The 16837-nt window shown below is 39.1% G+C and overlaps 2 protein-coding genes across 2 annotated transcripts; both read left to right on the top strand.

Annotated features, from left to right (window-relative positions):
* Positions 1–604: 604 nt before the first annotated feature.
* LOC107208378 (retinol dehydrogenase 8-like) lies at positions 605–3507 on the top strand. Its single transcript, XM_033516419.1, has 2 exons — positions 605–1738; positions 2640–3507. The coding sequence occupies exons 1-2, from the start codon at positions 1511–1513 to the stop codon at positions 2871–2873; spliced, it is 462 nt and encodes a 153-aa protein (XP_033372310.1). The 5' UTR covers positions 605–1510; the 3' UTR covers positions 2874–3507.
* A 1696-nt stretch (positions 3508–5203) lies between these two features.
* On the top strand, positions 5204–16505 carry DR1 (down-regulator of transcription 1). The gene is made up of 3 exons (XM_015635837.2): positions 5204–5512; positions 11011–11174; positions 14353–16505. Exons 1-3 carry the CDS (start codon positions 5293–5295, stop codon positions 14497–14499), a joined length of 531 nt encoding a protein of 176 aa, XP_015491323.1. The 5' UTR covers positions 5204–5292; the 3' UTR covers positions 14500–16505.
* The last annotated feature ends 332 nt before the right edge of the window (positions 16506–16837 follow it).

The following is a 16837-nucleotide window of genomic DNA, read 5'->3' as shown; positions in this document are numbered from 1 at the left end:
ACTGTACAAAAGGCATAAAGATGCCCACACTTCACATTATATAAGCAAATAAAAAGATCTAAATGTTAAAATAAACACATTCTCTTGAACAGTTAAAGGCTATTTAAGTTTGGATAAAATACAGTTCACGTAACACTTCTGAAAACAGATTCTTACATATGACATCACAGGCATAAAATTATAACATTAACCTGTGATCTTTCCCCTTAGAAAAGATGATGGCCTTCTTAGGCAATTCACAGATAAAAAAGTATCAGAGAGACTGAGTAAGTGCAAATCAATCCATCAGAATATTACACATTCTGTGGTGTACTATTCCTAACATTTTAGACAGTATTTAAGACACTGGTCTGTTCATCATCTTCAGGTTTGATTTGTCACATGTTTCCTCACCCATATAATTCTGCTATTATTCTTTGTGTAAACTCCAATAACTGGTTAATATCCATTGCATCTCTGTGTGTCTAAGCATTTAGACCTCGTGGGAAAAAAGACAGCTCCTGTTGTGGAATTTCAGAGACAGAACTGTGATTCTGCATCATGCTCTGCAAAGTTTGGAGGGATTTAAAATAAATGTAATGATACACAGGACATACCACAATTCATGGTGTGACTTCATTATCTCAAATAATGAGATTTCAAGAGTATAAGACAGAGCAAAAAGGAAGTTATAAAAGGAAGTATAATAGGAAAAATTCAAGGTCTAATGGGAAGAATCATGCAAGAGAAAAGCTTTAATTCCAGCAGTAACTGGAATTCTGCCGTGAAGGTCAATAGCTTGATTTAGTTCTAAAGAAGAGCTTTTAGAACGTCCCCTGAAGAACTCAAGTCTAATAAGAGGCCCAAAGATTGGGTGTTTTTGATAAACACAGTGGCTGGGAGTTATTACTCTGCCTGAGAATAGAAGAATAAAGTTATTTTCTCTGCCCGAGAAAATAACCAGGAAAAATCTTACCAGTAACTGTATTTCAGTAATTTGCTATAATACACCAAATATGGCAGCAGCCAGAATCTGTCCACCCACAGTAAAAATCTCTATATTGTATTTTATTATTATATAGTGATGGGACCTTAAATCATGTAACACTAACAGCTTGACAAAGAAAATCCATGTTTGGACAATTCCCCCATCTTTTTCAGCGACTTCTAGTGTTATCATGTGAAACAAAGAAACCTACACAGGATTTGGTCCAGAAAGAAATGAATTTTGTTACCATCCATTAATTATTTTTCTTAGTATCTGGTAAGTCCCTGTGAATAAATCACCCTTAGATTCCACAGCTGTGAGAGAGCAGGTAACAACTGCGCTCACTTATGCCATGAATTAAATTACAGCACTTCTCTGAAAGTTAAACTATGCAGATTTCTACTGCTGTATGGGGATGGGAGGGAGGAGCAGGACAGCAGTACTGCAGAATGGATTGCCTTTACAGAAGGTACTGTTATATACTGTTTGCTAGTGCAACTTTTCAATGTTCCTTTTGGAGAAGGATTGAGGAATGTATTTTCCATGGAGGATAGTCAACAACCAGTTAACTTTTTTTTTTTTAACAGGTTAAGTTTGATTGAACCAGGGCCAGTCATTACGGAGTTTGAAAGAAAAGTGTTTGAAGATGGAATGAAAATGGATCTTTCAGCTGCAGATGAAGAAACAGCTGAAATGTTTACTAATATTTACCTTAAAAATTACAAACAAATTTTCCAGAGCCTAGGACAAAGTGCTGAAGATGTTGCAGAGGTAACTCATTAAAAAATCTTTTTTTTTTCTTCTTTTTCTTTGTAATTTACAAATGCAGTGGTTGGTTGGTGGGTTTTTCTAGTAGAAGCATTCAATTTAATTAAATGTAATATACACAATTAAAAAGTTTTTTTAAAAATTCAAAACAATTTTCAGAGTTTTAAACAAAAGTCTACAGAATACTAAAAGAATGTTCAATTTGAAGTATTGAAGACAAATATGAATTGTAATATAAGTATCACTGAGATATTAGCTGCCCTTTACATCCTCTGATGAAGTCTGAATATTCTGCATTGTTACCATACATCCACCCAGGGTTCCCAACACTGGTAAAGCTCTGTCCTTCCCATCTCACTCGTAATCTCTCCACTAAGGGAAGTTCACTCAGCCATCCCAGGCCACTGAGGCACAATAAAAGAAACATGGATGTTTCTGGTGCTTGGAGCTTCCTGCAGGAAGACAAGTTTAGGCAAGCTGTGGGAGAGGATGACGATTTCAGGTGTTTGCTGGTAAGGAATAGCTTCAGTGTCAACTGAAGATTCCCAGATCTTGCTGCAAAAAGCACTGTCCTGAACATTTCCCAGTGAACTGCAAAAGACAGGATCTACCTACTGTACACATATAAGCCCACAATAATTTGGAAGACCACTCAGGATACTTAGGTGTCAGGTGCTATCAGCATGGTATAAACAGAAATAGAACTACTAAGAATAAATAAGAAATACTTCTTATGGGCTTTAAATATTTCAAGAAGAATCTCTAATGATATTCTAATAAAACTACATACAGGGTTTTACATAATTCTAGCACTTTATTTGTCTACTTTTCCACAGTTTAACTGAAAATTGGGTTTTTACTGTCTTGGTAAAGGTTTTTTAAAAATTCTGTTTCTCCTCTACAGCACACAGTAAAGATAATTCTTGCAGAAAATCCACCTTTTCGCCATCAGACCAACACCTTGTATACTCCAATGACAACTCTGAAGTATGCAGATCCAAATGGAGATCTACCCATTGACATATTCTACAAAATGGTTTTTCAGCATGACAAAATCTTCAGTGCAAGTCTCAACTTCATCAAATTGCTACGGTGGAGAAGCAGAAAGAGCTTTGACCTGGGAAAGCCCTCACAATAATTATGAGATTATACTGTGCAAATTGGAATTACTTCTTGTAGCTACTGATGACACAGTATGTTGTTATTCAAATGTCTTTGGTCTGCAATTATGAAAAGGCATGCAAGATATTTGAGCTCAGCTAAGATATTAATTTCAATATGTATCTCTTGAATGTTACAGTTTGCAGAACCTTGGAACTAAAATTCTCTAACTATAGTTTTATTCTGTTTAGTGTTTGCTTTTTCCAGAGATGTATTCTTAGGAACATGAACACTGACTGATACTGGTGTATTCAGTATTAACCTGACCTCCTTTACTTACTTGGATATAATTCACACTGAGAGGTGTACAGTATGCAAACTATTTAGATTCTTAATATAATAAAAATATGTTTTTACTTGTTAGGATAGAATCAGTAAAGTAATCCCTCAATCACACACTGGCATTCTCATTTCCAGAAGTCAGATCTAGTTATCAGCAACATAAGAGAAAGTCTCATCAATCTTAAAATATAACAAGTAGAATATTTATTATTCATATATACTTATTATAATATTTGGAATGCTTCCTTTATATGAAATGGTTACTAGCATATTGCACTTAGTGAACAATAAAATATTTTTTTAAAGCATCTTAAAATACCTTCTTACTGTCTGGGTACTACTTTTTGAAAACAAAATATTGTCAGTAATAAGTAATCTCAATCCACTTAATGCCTTCGGTATTTTCCGTGTCTGACACAGAACCCTCTTGTTCCAAGCTATCCTAATAAGCATGTGTTAAACCAAAATTCTACCATGTAGAGCAGGTCTTTTCCCTATTTTTTTCTCAGCCCTAGTCCTCCAAGTGGGCTGAGGCCGAGCAGGGTGACTGGGCTGCAGTTCTGTTCCTGCCCGGCATTCCAGCCCCCTGACCTCCGGCCCTGCCGGCTGCCCCGCGCTGAGGCAAAGGCCGGGTGTCCCTCGGGCCTCCAGGCTGCAGTTTCTCAGCACATTCCAGAAGCTGCCCTTGTTTCACCCACAGAGCCCAGCTGGAGCTTATTCGCCAGGCAGGAACTGTCTTTCTCTTTCCCTCAATACCGTCTCAGTAAGCCAAAATCTTAATTCCGTGCTGGGACTTGCAGCGGCCCTGCCCCGCCCTGCCTCTCCCCAGAGGAGCTCATATCTCCTGCGCGTACCAAACACTGCAGGGCTAACACAGCTAATGCAGGGCTTGCTCTGCTCTTGTGACCCTTTTGTTGGGCCCAAGGTGTAGGGGCATGCAGGGCAAGCCTGGGCCAGCAGGCAAGGGACTGAGGGGACGAGAGCATCCGCAGCAGCCCCTGTGCACGTTCCTAGCTCACACCTCCTGCAAAACACCGGGTGTCTGGAGCCCAGCATCAACGTATGGATGGCAGAGAGGTGGAAAGAGCAGCGAGGCTTGAAAGGAGAAAGCGGGAATTAAATGGCAGCAGTGCTGCCGGGGCTGAAGGGAGCCTGGCAATCGCCCCTCTGCAGCCCGAGACCTCACTGCCACCTGCTGCGGGTCAGTGCTGGACAGAGACACCCACAGAAGGGCTGGGCCTGCCAGGAGCCCCTCAGTGTCGCTCAGCTGTGGTTGTCTGCCCTGCAGCTCGCCCTGGCCTGCATTCCCTGCAAGTTTTTTTCCTTGCAAGGAAGACCAGGACTGTGGGTCTAATGGGCCTTACACAAACACTATTGTGGTCTGGTTATTTCTCCGTCACACTACTGGTTATGGAGTGAGCGAAAGCAGAAAATACACTGTAATAGATGGCTGCCGAGGAAAACCAGCCCTGCCTGCAAGTCGTAAATAAACAGCGGATGAAGCGCCGAGCCCGTCCTGCTTCAGGGACAAGCTTGGTGGGGCTGTCAGATCCCCTGCTGCCGCCGGAAGCGAGGGGAAGGGCGTGTGGCGACCGAGCGCAGCTCCTGGCGGAGGGGGGCGGCTGAAGAACCCCTCGCCGCCGCCGTTGCAGCCGCCGCCCGCACGTGGCGCCGCGGCCTTTCCGGCGCTGCCGGCGGCGGAAGCTGCTCCGGCTTCCGGCGGAAGCGCCGTCCCTCGCAGGTTGAGCCGGAGTCGGAGCGTTTCCGCCTCGCGGCCGCCGCACGGCCGGGGCCAGCCGAGCCGAGCCGCGCCGCTAGCGGGGCGTTCCGCCGCTCGCCTCCCCTCGGGCTGGTCATAAGGCAGCGGCGCCGGCGGCCGAAGGATGTGGCGGAGGCGGCAGTGGCAGGCGCCGCGACCGAGGGAGCCCTGAGCTCGAGCAGCGCTTCCCGGCCCCGCGACCCCCCGGCCCGGCAGCGACCCCCGGCCCGGCCCCCGCCGTCCCCCGCCCCTCCTCGACGTCGCCCCCCGCGGCCCCGCCCGCCCCCGCCGGGTCCCCGCGCCCTGGAGCCCCGCGCGGGTGCTGAGCGCAGCCCGTGAGCCGAGCGCAGCCAGGATGGCCTCGTCGTCCGGCAACGACGACGACCTTACCATCCCCAGGGCTGCCATCAACAAGATGATCAAAGAGACGCTGCCCAACGTCCGCGTGGCGAACGACGCCCGGGAGCTGGTGGTCAACTGCTGCACTGAATTCATCCACCTCATCTCCTCCGAGGCCAACGAAATCTGCAACAAATCGGAGAAGAAAACTATATCCCCGGAGCATGTCATACAAGGTGAGCTTCCGCGGGCGCTGTGCCGCTGCCGGGTCGGACACCTGTGTGCCGCTCCTGTCCCGCTGCCCCTTTTTCCTCTCCGGTTGCTTGTAGCTACGTGGAACACAAAAGGCAGGGTCTCGTAAGAGAGAGAGAGAAGCGTGTGTTGTCCGGCTTGCCAGTCGCATTGCAAGCGAGGTTGTCTTTGTGTGGTTAGAGCGGCTGCTGGGTGTGCTCAGGACCAAAACCTCTGATTTTGTGCTTCAGAGAAGCCTGTGATGCTCTGAGTGAAGTCACCAGATCACTTCCTCGTACCTGTGAAACAAGGTCTGCTTTTTCGAATGGATATGCATCGTGTTATAAGATTCTGAATGTAGTAAATGTCTTTCTGGTTGGAGATTGATTATGTGCGGCCCAGGCTTTATTCCATGCTAGTCTTGTCTGGAATCTCTAAAGAGTCTGTTTCTTTAGGGCTGTCCTTAGAGTCTCCTTGTTTAATGTTGGATCTTCGTATCTGTTGCAGAAAGCATTTAAACGTGACCTATGTCCTTGTATCTTTCTGTGCTGTTGACTTGCGCTTCTGCTTGCTTGAATAAAAGGCGAGTTCTCTCTCTGTCTTGTTTGTTTTTCTTTAAATTCTGTCACAACCTGAAGTCTGCATTAGGCATCGTTTGTCAGAACTCATTTGCTTTGTTTCTTTTGCCAGGGTTGTTGATACCAGTGTCTGCTGCAAACAAATTTATAGCAGCAGTAGTGAAAGAGTACTTTACTCGGCTGCCTAGGAGAGATATTAACAGCAGCATTTGTAGCAGAGCTATTTTCAGGGCTGTGATGGTATCAAGTTAGTTTTAAAAATGTTGTCATTGTATGATTTTCTTTTAAGCAATATTTTCTGTTTGAAACAACAGAAAAAGATTGGTTTGCTTGAAATTTGTTACCTTGCTCACCAGAAGATATTCAAGTACTTGATTGGGTCATGAACAGCAAAAGAAAATATGTAGCATGCATGAACTTTAATGTTAAATTAAATACATGTAAGCTTGAAAGTTTTGTAAAGTAGTTCCATCACAGAAGCCTAGGATGTAAAGTAAAACCTGTGCTTGCCCATGGAAGCATACTTTAGGTGTGGTGCTCTTTAATACATGGATTTCTTCAAGTCACCACAAAAAATGTTTGAGGTTAGTTCTTAACACAGGAATAGACACGATCTTTAAGGCTGAGGGCAGTAAAGGGTTTACATGTGAGAGTGTGTTGTGCCCAGTACTGGTGGTCCATAGAAAAAATTTCACCTATCACTGTCCTAGACTTGGTCTGGGTTTTTTGGAAGAGAAATTGAAACTAAAGTGATTGTGCATAATGTCAGCAGATGGTCCCATGCCAAGTATTTTGCTGGGTTCTATGTCCTTGTGTTATTGCATCTTAGAGTTAGGAAAAGTTATTTTCAAATTAAATCTATAGTTTCTGGTAAAATTTTGCAGTGTATCCATTTTTATAATGTTCTAGAGATGGAAAGGATTTTCTGCTGTCCTTATGTTTAAGGAAGCTCTAACTGCTGTTAGCTCCTTTCACATGCCTGTCACTTATCCCTCTGTGAGGTTTGAGGGTTTTGGTTACCAGTTTTGGAAACAGTGATTATGTGTACAGGTAGAGTATTTCAGCATTTTCATCCATCTTCATACATTCTTGATACTTGATATTTTGAATGCCTCCTAATGCAGCTTCATGACACCGGTGCTAACAAATAAGGCAGTTTGTTTGCTGTGGCCATCCATGTATCTTTTTCTTTCTGAATGCTAAGAAGTCAGATGAGGCTGACAGCCATCACCTGGTCCACATAAGCACAGGGTGCTGCCAAGAGGAGTTTTTGTACCCTCCAAGGGCTGCATCTGGCACCCGCAGATACCACCGACCCTGAGGCTTTTGAGAATTTAGGGCAGAGCAGGGTTTCCTCTCAGGTGAGTTGCTGGCTGACTGGAGCTGTAAACAAGTTACTAGACTGGGAAGTAGAAGTAGTAAGAGTATTTTGCTGGGCCAGAAGAAGAGGAACAGGCACTCTGCAGCTGGTGACACTCTGCTGCTGGACTGTATTAGAGGTGAGGTGAAACCACACTTTGTCACTGTGCTTAGGTGTTTGGCACAGTGCTGCCTGAGACACCCCTTCCTTTGCTGCACTGTTAAAGTGGTTGTGTGGCCATCTGCTGACGAAGAACTCTCTCTACCCTTAGGTTATACTTCAGATAGATGAGGTCCTTGCTGTGTTTTATTGTGTGGTAGCACTGGCACAGTGCTGTCAACAGCATGGGGAAGGGAAAGCAGAGGCTTCTTGCATCCCATTAGAGGTCTGATTTGATAGATGTTCTCAGACTATGCCAACACTTACTATTGGTAACAAAATGCAAGACAGCTTTCTTGGAGAGTACCCAAAAGCATCAAGGCTATGTAATAGTTGTAAATGGAGAGCTCCACATTTATTGTTGAATTCCACCATGAGGAACCCAGCTGTGAATCTGCAGCTCTAGTAAGCAAATGAATGTTCTTCCATCCTGGAACAGAAAATAGAATTGTTTGAGTGTTATATGACCTGTGACAAAGCAGACTTTTTATGAGAAATTAAATTTTCATTGAATTCTGAAAATGATGACTTGTAAAATCACCTTTTTTGTGAAGTTGTTTACTTTGATTACTTGGTCTACATGGAACTGTTGTAGAGTAAGGTAGGCTGTGCACTGATGCCAAGTCTTGTCGCTTCTTCTAATCGACTGTTAGGATACTGACAGTATGCATATTGTCACTTAATTTAAAAAAAAATCCCACACAGCTGTTGATGTTTGGGATTTTATTTTGGAAGTTCTTTTTTTCTTTGAAAGGAGCATAAAAATTTAAAAGTCTCAGATATTAACGACTTGATTTTATAAAATAAAAGTAGTACTAACTATGTGTCACTGATTATTCACAGACCTGCACCTTTATGAAGTCATTAAGAGTAGGAGGAAACCAGGGAAAGGATAATTGTGATCTGGTGTTTGTAAATATGAGTTGTGTTATCCCCCCAAATGCTATGTTTTGGAATTCAGCTGTTTACATTTGGTGGGATAATTCTAGCCTCAGGAAGACACTTAATTTTCAGCAGTCTGGGTAGGATGGCATGTTTAAAGGCTCAAAAAATAGGAAGCCTTTGAGTTTTGATGAAGTAGCAGCTCTGATAGAGGAGTAATCACTTGTCCCACATTTTAGCACCATGGTGGTATAAAGAGATTCATATTCCTTCCATTCATGTGTTCTGTGAGCCTTCATGTGCTCCAAGAAGATGGTAAACTTTGTCAGTTTTTTCACAGTCGGTAGAATTTTGATGCAATAGATTTATGATGCATATATGGTTCTTCATAGCTTTGTAATATTGAATAATTGTAAAAATCTGTCTTGGTTGTATCACATGGAGGTTTTGAAATTTATTTTTGTGTGTGTCTGTTATATATAATACACAATTGTAAGTTCTTTCTATTAATTTATTTTCTTTTAGGGGCCATGTAAAATTTCTGTAAAAACCCATCTTGCTGGTAACTTCAGACTCGGCAGCTGTTCATACTCTGCATCAGATTGCCAACCCTGGTTGACCTCTGGTTTTGCCATGATGGTTTTCCTTAGTGACATTAGACTAGTAGATTTCTTCAGTTTGGTTAAAAAAGTATGGCTTACAAAAGTTTACTGTATATACTGTTTGCATTTTAAAATTGAATGAGTTCTTAAATATCTGTAGAGTATTAAGATAACCAGTTCTGGACTATGAGACATGGATTTGCCTCCTCTCTGCTGAGGCTGGATGAAACGAGTTTCTGAAGTTTTTTGTTAATTCTCCTAGAAACTGTGGGTTAATTGGAAGAAGTGTTTCCAGTGTCTGTGTGTGGGCTGAGGCTGAACTGGCATACTGTCTCTGAACTAATTTGATTATCTCTAAATCAGTTTGTCTTTTAACTTCCTTTTTTTTTTTTTTTTTTTTTAAAATAAGTATTATGTGAATTCCTTTGCCAGGTGTTCTCTGTTAAAGGGAAGGTAGTGCTGTATGACTAGGGAGCAGCACCCACAGCCCTGTTGAAGACAGTGTGAGTTGTCTTCCTTAGAACAAATTGGAAGCTGAAAACTTAGGGAATACCTTTGGGCTATTGTTTAGATTGCCCATGACATGACATGCTGCTGTAATTATGGCTAGGAAGGTGTTGCTTCCAGAACTAGTGTTAGAATATTGTCTGAGTTTCTGTAAGTAAGATCTTGTTTGTAACAAGCTATTGATTTCTGTTGTGCAGTTTAGTGCTATTTCTTAAATAGCTTGTCACAAAAGTTTGAAGTGAAGATAAAGGTTAAAACAACTCTTGTACTGTACACTCTGAATTGTGTAAATGCTAGAAAATTAACCATGCTTTTTATTAAACTGATGCTTGTTTCTAGTATAACTGGTGTTTATGTAATGTTTCCAGTATATTCTGCAATAGGTTCACTTTGGGCGTGTGTGGAGTCATGTCATAGTAAATGGTGCATGAGGAAACTGCCTTTTGTCACATGTGCTACTTGGCTTTTTATCATCCTTTCTGCTACCTTTGCATTCTTTAAAAAAAGTGTTGTTGCAGGATATAGCTGCCTTAACAATTTCTTTGGGCAGATAAAAGTGCAAGATTTTAGCTTCATAATACATTTTAATGTGGAGATAAATAGAAGGGGTTCTGTTCAGAAATAATAAATATTATAAATAAATTATAAATAAATAATAATGAAGACCTTATACATAACTTTATATAGCTTTATATGTGTGAACTATGCATTTTATATATAGCAATTTAGATACTAAAAGACAAAAGTTAAAATTCAGCACCCCAACATAATATTTATTTCTGCCTTTTTGAAGGATTTGTGATCATTTTACATGTGACACTTCAGCTCTGTTATAGGTTGCTAATTTACCTTCTACTGAAGACTTGCAAAAACTGGAAAGGTAGAATCTCTGAGAGTAAATTCAGATAGGAAGGACTTCTTAGCTATAAATTATGTCAATTCTGATACAGAAAGGATGGGAAAAAGAGGTCTTTTGGAGAATAATGACTGTCTCTAACAAAGTTTATCTGAAAGCCCTGAATCCTTTGCAAGTGCAAGCTTCTTTGGTTGAATGACCTTTGGTTGATGACCCTTAATTTTTTTTAGCCTAAAACCATGAATTCCTAAAGGACATAGCAGAATAGAGAGGGGAAAATAGCTGTCAGGTCTTTTTAAGAAGAGAGATTTTTGTCACCAGATGATAGGAAAGTTACCAAATATTTTGCTTTTAAGTAAAAAAATCAGTATCTATTATCAGAAACTTTGTAAAAGGTAAACAATGCCTTTTCTTTTCTTTTTTTTTTTTTCTTTTTTTTTTTCTTTTTTTTTTTCTTTTTTTTTTTTTTTTTTTTTTTTTTTTTTTTTTTTTTTTTTTTTTTTTTTTTTTTTTGTTTTTTGTTTTGTTTTGTTTTGTTTTTTTTTTTGTTTCTTTCTAGCACTAGAAAGTTTGGGGTTTGGCTCCTATATCAGTGAAGTAAAAGAGGTCTTACAAGAATGCAAAACAGTAGCACTAAAGAGAAGAAAGGCCAGTTCACGCTTGGAGAACCTCGGCATTCCGGAAGAAGAGCTACTAAGGCAGCAACAGGAATTATTTGCACAAGTAAGTGAAGCAGTACTTGTCCTGATGAGGTTGGAATAATTAATCCTGCAGGTCTAGGGCCACACAAACATGTGCACACTTCAAGAAGTGTATCCCCTTCCTTGTGAACTGATTTGGCATGTGGAATGCTATTGACCTTGGCCTGTTTGAATTGGGGAATGTGAAGTCAACAAATAAGAAGTTGCTACTTGTTACTTCTGTGATTTGACATAAAGGACTCTGTATGTGAACATATTTCATATTCTAGCTTTAAAAAGTATGGGGTTTTGCTGCTACTTGGGTATTTCTAGTCTATCATGGAGAATACATTAAGAATTAGTTGAGGAAGTAAAGGAAGAACAGGTGTTTTCTAGGAATTTACCCATTTTGAAGCATTAAAAAGTGAAAATTGCTTTTCTGTTTATGACCATCAGTGCACAAATGTTATTTCTGATACTTGGAAAGAAACTTCATTCTTGGCAAGATTATAATTGAGTGAAGTCATGCATAAATTTTTAAAGAGACCATTGAGGCACGGAAAAAGCACTTGCCTGCAAATAGTGTACTAACACAGACACACACACATTTTCCTTCACCCCAGCCTTATCCTCTTCCAACTTTCCCAGATAGTTGCACATCTCCCAGTTTGACTAAAACCTGATTTTATTTGTCTTTCTACACCATCTTTCTCTTGACTACTCTCTTAGTTTGGCAAGACCATTCTCTAAACTAAGAGATGAGAAAGTTATCTGCTATTGCTTTTTTCTCTTAACCAAGGCCACAGTCTTATTTTCTCTCTTTGCTTGCTTTGGTTTCCTCTGATGAAAATGCTTATTCGGTTAATGTCTGATTACTGTGACCTCTCTCCCCTTTGCAATACTTGTATCTTGCTGAAACTGTTGTTTTTCATCTTATGACACGCCAACTACTTTAATCTCTATTGCATGATGAATTTTAAGGCATTTAAAATTTCAGCATACCATGTAGCTATTGCAGTGAACTAGTTATGATCAAGTCACATGTGCCTAACTCTTGTTTGATTGTACTAAATTAGAAAGACCAATGTGGCTGCTGCTGGATTTTAGGTAAGATTTACAAATAGGAAGTTTGATACCTGTTTTTTACTTACCATTTTGTGTAAGTAACTCAGCATGATACACAAAATAAAAAAGCAGCAAAACCAAGGCTTATTAAGGGAATACTAGTTCCACAGTATCACTGAAAAAACACATAAAAATAATTGCTGAAACCTCCTTATGCGAGACACACTTTATCTAAGGAATGACAATTTTAAGAATATTCTTTTTAAATTCTGTTACTGTGCCTTAACTTCTAATTTAAGACAAAGCATGCCAGTTTGACAAGATTGTATGAATGTTTTTTAAAAATAGCATTTGGTAATATGGAAAATGTTTGCTTAGATTCAAGGATGACAGTCTCATTTTTCAAAAATAGTAGCTGTGATGTGCTGTTGGAGGTACTGTAATTAGTCTTAAAAATAGTTACAGAAGTGCATGCTTATTTATTTGTGTTAATCTTTTTAATATTCTAGAGCATGATACTAATGCTGGCTTCTTGTTCTATTTTTAAAATGCCTGCCTGTTAATGTTATGAATATTTGACACTTCTGGCTTGAATGATTGTAAATATTTGAAGTTAGGGGAATGTCTAAGTTTTTGTGCAACACAATGGTCTTCATAAATTTGGGGTTTTTTTGAGTTTTCCTAACTGGAGTTGTTTAGTAAATTAGTTAAGTTTACCAGACGCTTGTAGAGCTTCTTGGTCAGTCCAATTCAATGGAATTCTTCAGTATGTGGGTTTTTTTTCTCTTCCCATTTCTGAAATGGTGAAGTGTTATCATTACAAATGTGGCAGGGTGGGTACTGACAAAGTGATGCCTCCAGTGTGAAGTGCTGAGCCTCTGTTTCCTGGAGCATCAGCTCTCTGTGTGTACAGTAAACTTCACTGGACAGGGTCACTAGGGAGCCCTGTTGTTATCTCCTGTCTGATAAATATTTGTGCCTTCCTCTGTGGACAGATGCTGCTGCCTTTCCTTTAAAACTATGATGTCTTAAATTGTTTTCTAGCCCTTGTAGCTGTGCTACCACTTGAAGTTTGAAATACTGAAAAGTTTTCATTGAGAAGAGGTTTCTACTTCTGTAATTTTTTTCAGTGCTAGAACAGAGGAAAATGCGACACTTTGTAATAATACAAGAATAGTCTGCTTTTTTTTCTACATTGCTAAGTTGAACAACAGGGTTTGATTCTTTTCCAAACATTATCTTTTGGCATCTTACAGTTTGCAGAACTGAAAAAATTTGATGCTTTGGAAAAAAAATAAGAATATTCAGTGTGTGCAGTAGGATTATAAAGGAAGTTATAATAGTCTTAGTGACGACTTCTAAAAATAGAAGAGTATAAAAGATTGAAAACTATACATTTTGAGACCTTTTTCTTAATGTTCAAATAGAAATTGAAGTTGTAACTTTAACACAATCAATTAGTATATTGCTGAAATCAACAAGAGTTAACAAAAAACAAGTGCAAACTCTGGGCTATTTGAAATGTTGTGGTAGAATCTCTTCTACTGTTCAGTAGAAGTCTGTACCTTTCTGTAGCAAAGCCATCCTCAGTTATCATACCTGAATTTGAGAAGACTTGCTCTGCTCTGTTTGGCAAAGATTGCTTAGCAAAGTAAGATAATGGCTTGCTTTGTTTTTGTGATAATGTGTGCCTCTGTGGTTCAGTTGGATGATTTCATAATTGGAAGTTTTGTTATTTGTAATCAACAAAGCAGTGCTGTTCTCATCTCTGAACTGTGATTAAATGTTAAGATCCCTTGAAACCGATGTCTAAAGTTTCCTTTACTTTGCCTCAGTTAAATTTTTCATTAGTTAGTGGTTCAGCACAGTCCTTACAGTGGAACTTAAGTACACTAGTTTCTGTCTGTTGTTTTTGTTAGTGTAAGGCCTCCAAACAGTGGTGTCTTCAGAGGAAGAGAGAATATAGCTAAACTTGTTGGTACAAATAATTAAGGTACTTCTCAATGTGGTTTTGCGTATGAAATTAATAAAAAAAAAAAATAAAAAAAAAATAAAAAAGGAATCTACAGGTACAGATAAAAATGTGTTTGAAGAGAATGTTCTAGAGTTTCTTCACAAGCTATTTATGGCCTTAACAATTAAATTCATGTCTCTAGGCTAGACAACAGCAAGCAGAACTGGCACAGCAGGAATGGCTACAGATGCAACAAGCAGCTCAACAGGCACAGCTCGCTGCTGCCTCAGCCAGTGCATCCAATCAGGCAGGATCTTCTCAGGATGAAGATGATGAAGATGATATCTGAAAATCACCAGCTGAGTTGTCTTACTAAGAAATACTTTTCCTGCACAACGAAAACAGTGAAATGAATGCTTACCTGTAAGTTTGTATGCATCGTGGACTGGCAGTTGGTATTCTAGGGGTGTCTGCTGTTGTGTGCTGTACATGTATAAACTGTCTTTTTTGAACTCTTGAAGATTTAAGGTTCAGTATCATATCAACTTTGGATTTTTAATGGTGTATATGGAAATTTTAGATAGCAGTGCGTCATTTATTTGATCAATAAACAGTGTTACAATAAACAACATGTTTATAAAATATAGTGAGATTTATACAAAAAGCTCTAAATCCACATTTGCATTTCTTCCCTTTTAACTAAACTATAAAATCTTACTTAGAATTTTTAATTGTTTTTTGGGGGAGTGGTACAGTAGACATAATCTGTTAATGGGAAAAAAGTAGAGTTCAGCATAGAAGAGTCTGAATTCTTAGTTCTTTTTAAAATGAGGGTGTATATGGCAATAAATATTATATATGCTCAAACACCACACTTGTTAAAATTTGAAAATGATACATTTTCACCAAGCTAGGAAAAGGTATGTTTAATAGGAGTTGTACAAATTCAGTAATTTTTTTTTGTATAGGGGTGAAAAAAAATAAACCCATGGTTTTATTATGACATCCTTTTGACAGTCCTGAGTATTTCACTTCAAAGACTGCCTGGTTTGAAGAACTAACTCTTCTATTACTTCACTCCAGTTTAATGTTAACCGTTGTTGATGATATTTTGTAGTCCAGATTTATGCATATTGCTGAAATATAAAGCTGGAACTTAAAGAAGAAAAATTGTTTGTTCTGCTGATGTGACAGGGAGTGATTAAGTATTCAAGCCCAAGAAGGCAAAAGCTGACCCTAACAGTGTGTTTGTCATAAAAGAGAGAATTTATTTAACCTTGATTAGTCATTGTCAGCATAATGCTAACGTTCTCCAGACTAGATTGCCGCTGGATTACTAAGATACCTTGTTGAAAGACAACATTTTCTTCACTCAAATTGGTTTGTAGGTAAGTCTAGATTTCTGATAAACTGTTCCCCAAGAGTGATCAGCAGCAATACATGAAACAGAAATGATGTACTTGTCCTTTTGATAGTTCTGTTGATTTAATGGATGAGCAGCTGTCCTTTGTGTTGAAATAAAGCACAGTAGTGTCCATTGCTGAGTTTTAATGTGTTACTTGAAGTAATACTGGCATATCTTCTGGTACACTAATCTGAGCAGACTAGAAAAGCCACTTGCATGCTGCTGTAGATGACCCCATAACTCTCTAACAGTGTGGATGGTTTTATCAACTTCCGTCCTCAGCGAGTTGCTCTACTTAGAATTCTCGAGGAGGGCTGCAGCAGTCTGTTTACATAAGAATGCAAACAGCAAATGGTGGGCCCATTTTTACATAAATATCTGAACAAGATCCAATTGGCAATGTGTTCAGTTCTCAGTCACATAGTGACTTGATTTAAATTTGAGATGTTAAGTTGCATATTGAATAAATGTGAACATGTCTTTAAAAGCAGTAATGCAGTGAAAACGCAGAAGAGTATTTGTTTGAATGTTTAAGTTTTAAAGAGAAAAAAAAACAAAAAAACATCTTTCCTGGATACTACATAAAATATGTTAGGCAAGGTTTGATTGAGGAAGTGGTTTTCTGTAAAGGTTTAAGTACCAAAGGTAGAAAATCTAGTCTAGTGATACAATGTTAATGTGCAGTGTTGGCTTTTCTAATTTGTACTGTAACACCTTCACACTTTCTATTTTAAATGAGTCTTTTCCTTCTAAATAATGCTAGGTATATTTTCACACCTTTCTTTTCTGATGCAGAAATCAGGTTAACATTTTACTGCATCTGGTATGTATGGTGTAATGTTTGAATTTTTGTGACCTTTCTTTTTGGACATTCTTGTGCTTTTTCATATGCTGTATTCTTCAAGCAATAAAATTCTGATGTGTTTTTATAAAATTGCTTTTATATTTAATGAATAGTCTGTCTTCTTTATTTTCTTTATAAACAAAAAACACTTCTTAAACTCTGTTTTTATTTTGGCTTACTGAACACTTTTTATGACCTGAAGTCTTTACAGCCAGAGTGCTTTTGGATGGCATTGCTGTGCACTAGGGTTGTTATTGCTTGCAAACAGTATTTCTGGGCTTGATCTGCTCTCTTTCCTGTTGGGAATTGCTTTTACAATGCAGGTATTTTTATAAACTGACATTCAGCACCTGAGAAGTTGCTCAAAAGCCCTGTAGATTGTATACCAGCTGCTGGAATACTTTCATAAAGTGAAAGGCCACAGGCAGAGGCTGAGAT

Source organism: Parus major, chromosome 8, assembly GCF_001522545.3.
Source record: "Parus major isolate Abel chromosome 8, Parus_major1.1, whole genome shotgun sequence".
Classification (NCBI taxonomy): domain Eukaryota; kingdom Metazoa; phylum Chordata; class Aves; order Passeriformes; family Paridae; genus Parus; species Parus major.
The sequence above is the reverse complement of the archived record's forward strand: the minus strand, read 5'-3'. Positions and strand labels throughout refer to the sequence as shown.